The 4,719-nt window shown below is 37.1% G+C and overlaps 1 protein-coding gene across 1 annotated transcript; it reads left to right on the forward strand.

Annotated features, from left to right (window-relative positions):
* Window positions 1-359: 359 nt before the first annotated feature.
* LOC110041643 (uncharacterized) lies at window positions 360-4,155 on the forward strand. Its single transcript, XM_089282903.1, has 3 exons — window positions 360-945; window positions 2,811-3,052; window positions 3,855-4,155. The coding sequence occupies exons 1-3, from the start codon at window positions 759-761 to the stop codon at window positions 4,119-4,121; spliced, it is 696 nt and encodes a 231-aa protein (XP_089139029.1). The 5' UTR covers window positions 360-758; the 3' UTR covers window positions 4,122-4,155.
* Window positions 4,156-4,719: the final 564 nt, after the last annotated feature.

The raw sequence follows: 4,719 nt of genomic DNA on the forward strand, positions 1-4,719 counted from the left end.
AGCCGAGCACGGGATTTCGATTTAAACTGAAAAACGAGCGCTTTACATTCGAATTACTTACAAAGATATCGACTTAAAACCCAAGGACCAAAATTGTTCTGTATACTTTTCAGTTTAGCTTTGCTTTGGATATCACAGTTTATTCCTTATCTTCTAATGTTTTCATGTAGGCCTACATTTATGTCACGTGTAACTTACTTCGTAGCACTTTCAAATTCAAGAATTTAAAGAAAACGACTAAGGTTTTAAGTTTCAAAGACATGTTTCGACAGAACCTACAGTCATCTTCAGTTGATTGACGTAGAAAGGACCCACAAAGCGTTGGAAATTGAATTTATAAATAAATTAATAAAATTAATAAATTCACGATTAGACGCAGTCACCACGTTGAATTTTAGGTATCTGCTCTTGCTTGGCCTTCCATATTCCTCACTGACGATCAATTCTTTGTTTCAATTTCTCCTGCTACTTCCATGTTTCTTGTCTGTGTTTAATTAAAAACAAAACTTCGATTCTGACAAACATTACGTGAGTTTAACAATCTCGTAAATTCTCATTCCTGAGTTTACGATCCTTTTGGTCAGCACCAAGAATGACCTCTGACCGAAAATACACGACTCGGGACGAAATTGCTTTACTTATCGATCAGTTTGAGCGCATGTCCAAGTGCGCGTGCTCCGCTTTTCGCGCGGTCGACGCATTGGTCAGTTACACTATGACGTCATAAAAGAAGTTTTGCAGACGACAGCTGGAAGAAAATGCAAGCAAGAGGCAGTTTAGACTCAGTTTTTCAAACCGAAAATATCAGCAAATATAAAATGGTCGTTTTAGGTGATCAAGGAGTGGGAAAGTCGGCCTTGGTGTGGAAATTTGTTTACAACGGTTTTGAAGACAAATATCTGCCAACTATAGGAATAGATTTTTTTACGAAGACAATCTACTTGAGTAAGTTTAACACTACTTTTGCAAAACCAAAGAATAACATAACCGGGTGTTAGTTTTACTATAGACTGAAGGCTTGCTCCACTGATGCCCTTCAAGCATTGCTTTTAATTAAGGGAAGACTTACAAATCTCAGCGGGCGAGTTGTGTATAAACAGGGCGGAAAAAGACCTTTTTCCGTCTTTGTTTAAACTTTGACGTTCGTACTATACAATTTATAGTCGCTTGCCGCCGCATTGAAAGTTGCTGAGATACTCGTTAAGTACGTAATATTATTATTTGGCTTTAGATAACCCAGTATGTGGCAGTTGCTATTTAGGAGCCCTACACCAGGGAAAATCACCGAAGACGATCAATCGATAAATGGAATTTAAAACGTCTTGTTCAAAAACAAGGAAAAACAAGATGAAACAGATAGATCAATTTTTGTCAGGAAGTGAGAGCAAAACAAAAATTCTTGAAGGACTGGACACGATAATGACATTTTTGAGGTGAGAAAAGCGATGCAAGTGTAAATTTTCTAGAAGCGAAGAGCATAAATTTTCTTAATGATTAAGAAAATGCTTTATCTACAACCGTCGTGTGCGTCTGCAAATGACATGAAATTGTACTTCCAGTTATTTCATATTTTTATCACCTTTTCGTCCCAGTTTATTCAACTCGAGAAATTGAAGACTAAAATAAGGTTGACGTGGCAGCGAAAAAAAAATTTTAAGGCCAAAAAAACACTTTTTCCCCGATTGTGAATTATTCTTTAAAGACCGCCCGTGATTAACGAAAAAAGTTGGGTAATATTCAGTCCGTCTCTAGCGCGGAGTAACTTCACCGAACTGATACTGCTGGATTAAATATTTTTAGCTGTTACTGAAAGAACATTATAAAAGCACCTAAGATGTAACGGTAGAACGAAGTTTTGTTGCATTTTATAGTTTTTCCTTCTAGCAGAAATAGACGATAAAAGTAAGTAATAATCGTTCTGAAGATATGAATTTGTTGCTAAGAAAAGAAAACATAGCATACCAACCTTGATTGCGTGGAACAGTTTTTTTATCTGCTTTGCGGACGGGAAGTTGGCCGGCTACAAACGTAATCAGCACGAATCAATTTGTGCATGATGTAACAAGTTACTGGTGACATCACAGCTAAACAAGACCCCAAAGTTTTTTTTTTTTTTCCTTTTGATATTAAGATCAAGACTATTATCATAGATAGCGATCATTTCGATCTATAGGATCATTAATCGGACATGTTTAGTTTTACGTCAAGATATCTTTCAGATCTTCTAATTAGATCGCTATATATCTAAACCTTTTATATCATTAATGGGATCCTATGAATCTTTAAGATAGTCAGAGATCGTTTAAGATGTTTTTGGCCGTGAAAAATGTATTTTTGATCTTTAACATCCTCAGAGATTTGCTAGATGTTATAAAATATCGTTACATTTTTTTTTTTTTTTTTTCAATCTTTAAGGTAATAAGAGGTCTTTTGTCTTCGTTGAGATCTTTTCTGGATCTTTTGGATAGTTTGCGATCCGGCGAGCGGTTTCTTCTGTATTAAATCGTTTGAGATCTAAGCTTAAGTGGTTTGGTAATTTGGTCGTATAAATTAAAAGATGGCCTGACGTGTCATTTTAGGGCAAACTATAAGTGACGATGAATTCACCTCTAAAAAGCAACTTGACATCAATTTATTTTGGTGTGTTTGTTTGTTTGTTTGTTTGTTTGTTTGATTGTTTGGTTGTTTGGTTGGTTGTTTGGTTGTTGTTGTTTTTTTTAATTCACTCCCATGATTGAGGAAAAACGTTTGTAGGAGTCGTCACAAAATATTTTTCCTCCATAATAGATTTTATTTTTTTCAAATTTCAGATGGATTTGGGCTCCGCCTACAAATTTGGGATACCGCTGGTCAAGAACGCTTTCGCTGTCTCATCCCATCTTATCTGCGTGACTGTCACGTCATTCTGGTGTGTTTTGACGTGACAAACTGTTGTACATTGGACAATGTACCAGACTGGATTGAATTGGCGCAAAAGGAGAGATTTGGACGCATTAAAAAGCCATTGATTGTTCTGGTGGGAAATAAAGTGGACGAAAAAAGTCAACGGCAGGTGAGTACAAATCATGACGTAGAATTTAAGGGACTGTAAGTGGAGCGTACTGTTCTCCGAAAGATATCAATTTTAAAGTTCGAACAATGTTTTTGCTGTTGTTGATGTTGTTTTTTGTAGATGCGTTTTTTGTTGATTTTGTTTTTTCCCTGCATTTCGCTGTATAGTAAGTATCGGATAAGCTTTAAGAGCGGTAGACCAGATATAAGTCTGCTTTGATAACGCTGCAGTGTGACTGATGACAACTTAGGTTCAACCGATTGTCTAAATCTGCGGGAAAAAAGCGTTCTGGGCAACTCCGCTTCAAAAGTGGGTCTTGCGCAAGGAGCATCCTCGTAGATTGACTGTCAAGGAAAATAAGTCCTTCTTGGCGCCATTCATCCGGAGGCTTTTACATCGTAATCCTCACACGATAGACAGAGACAGAGAGAGAAGGTCTGGTATCGATGTAATTTGGCCACCGTTGTATGTTTATTCAAGTTTTCAACTTGATTAAACACGACGAGCGTCTTCAATCACTCACTTTCCTTTTCTTGAATTAAAGTTAAGGCCTTTAGAGTAAGAATGCTTCAATACAATTTGGTATCTTTTTTCGATACTTCTGCTATTTTATTTCATTCGCGTTAAACTTGATTCTGTGCGTCCCAGGGAAGGAACGGGCCCTGTGTTTGCGCGTCCTACGAAAGTTTTATGCGTATATACGCACGATTTGTGCGTAAACGCGAACCCTGGACCTTGAACGTCCTTTAGTCGTCCCACTTGGCTTATATGCAGACTTTTTTTACTTTTTTTTCTATTTTAGATTTCCTACGAATGTGCCAGCACCGTGGCTGACCTCTTCCAAATCCCGTATGTGGAGACCAGTGCCCTGTCCGGGTTTAATGTGGAGTTATTGTTTAGAAAGATAGCCAAAGACTTATACGTGGAAGAACTGGACAGACAGAGGCAAAATGAAGACTCTGACATCGACGAGGAAAAAAGAAAAGACAGAAAAGTCGTTAAGCTTGTTAAGACAAAAGAACAAAGAAAAGCTATTCCAATGAAACTTGATAGGTGTATGTGTAGTTGAAAATGGTTCAATTAAATAAACTTTGACGCAGTAATATTCCGTTTCATGTTTTTCTCGTACAAAATTTAATGAAGTTGAATTGCTTAAAACAGGAGCATTATAGACCTTTTCACGATTTCTGACGCCGTCTTGCTTGGGGGCAAACACAGTAAAAACTGCAGTAAATGTATGGGAAAAGTTAAAAGTTTGATGCCCAATAAGTTGAGAGTGATTGATTCTCTGAGCATTTTATGAGTTACAAGGAACAGATACCCAGCAGGAAAGTTTTTTTGGTCAAATTTGAAGAACATAGACATCGCTGTGAGGCAAGGGATTGCACTTTTAATTTTTCATACAAATATCTTTTAATTTTCCAGCGAACTGCGACTCGCTTTAACAGACAAATGTATGGAAAAATGAAAACCTTAATCGTGGCTTTTCTAGCGAGGCTATCTCCCTCAAATGCGATCAGCAAATTCTTATAAGTATGGGTCAGTAGTTAATTATTAATTCATGGCTACTTCAGAGCTCAAATTTTCCGTGGTAGACACTAGATTTTCTATTTCCCCCATACATTAATTGCAATGTTTGCTGTGTTTGTCTCGAAACAAAATGGCGT

Source organism: Orbicella faveolata, unplaced genomic scaffold (genome assembly GCF_042242905.1).
Source record: "Orbicella faveolata isolate gen_17 unplaced genomic scaffold, um_ofav_v1 contig_12, whole genome shotgun sequence".
NCBI lineage: Eukaryota > Metazoa > Cnidaria > Anthozoa > Scleractinia > Merulinidae > Orbicella > Orbicella faveolata.

What these genes read in the sequence shown, in the direction of transcription:
- LOC110041643 (XM_089282903.1), top strand. Translation starts at nt 759, where the DNA reads ATGCAAGCAAGAGGCAGTTTAGACTCAGTTTTTCAAACCGAAAATATC. An exon ending in TACGAAGACAATCTACTTGA is followed by an intron (nt 946 to 2,810) that starts GTAAGTTTAACA and finishes TTCAAATTTCAG; the next exon opens with ATGGATTTGGGCTCCGCCTA. An exon ending in ACGAAAAAAGTCAACGGCAG is followed by an intron (nt 3,053 to 3,854) that starts GTGAGTACAAAT and finishes TTTCTATTTTAG; the next exon opens with ATTTCCTACGAATGTGCCAG.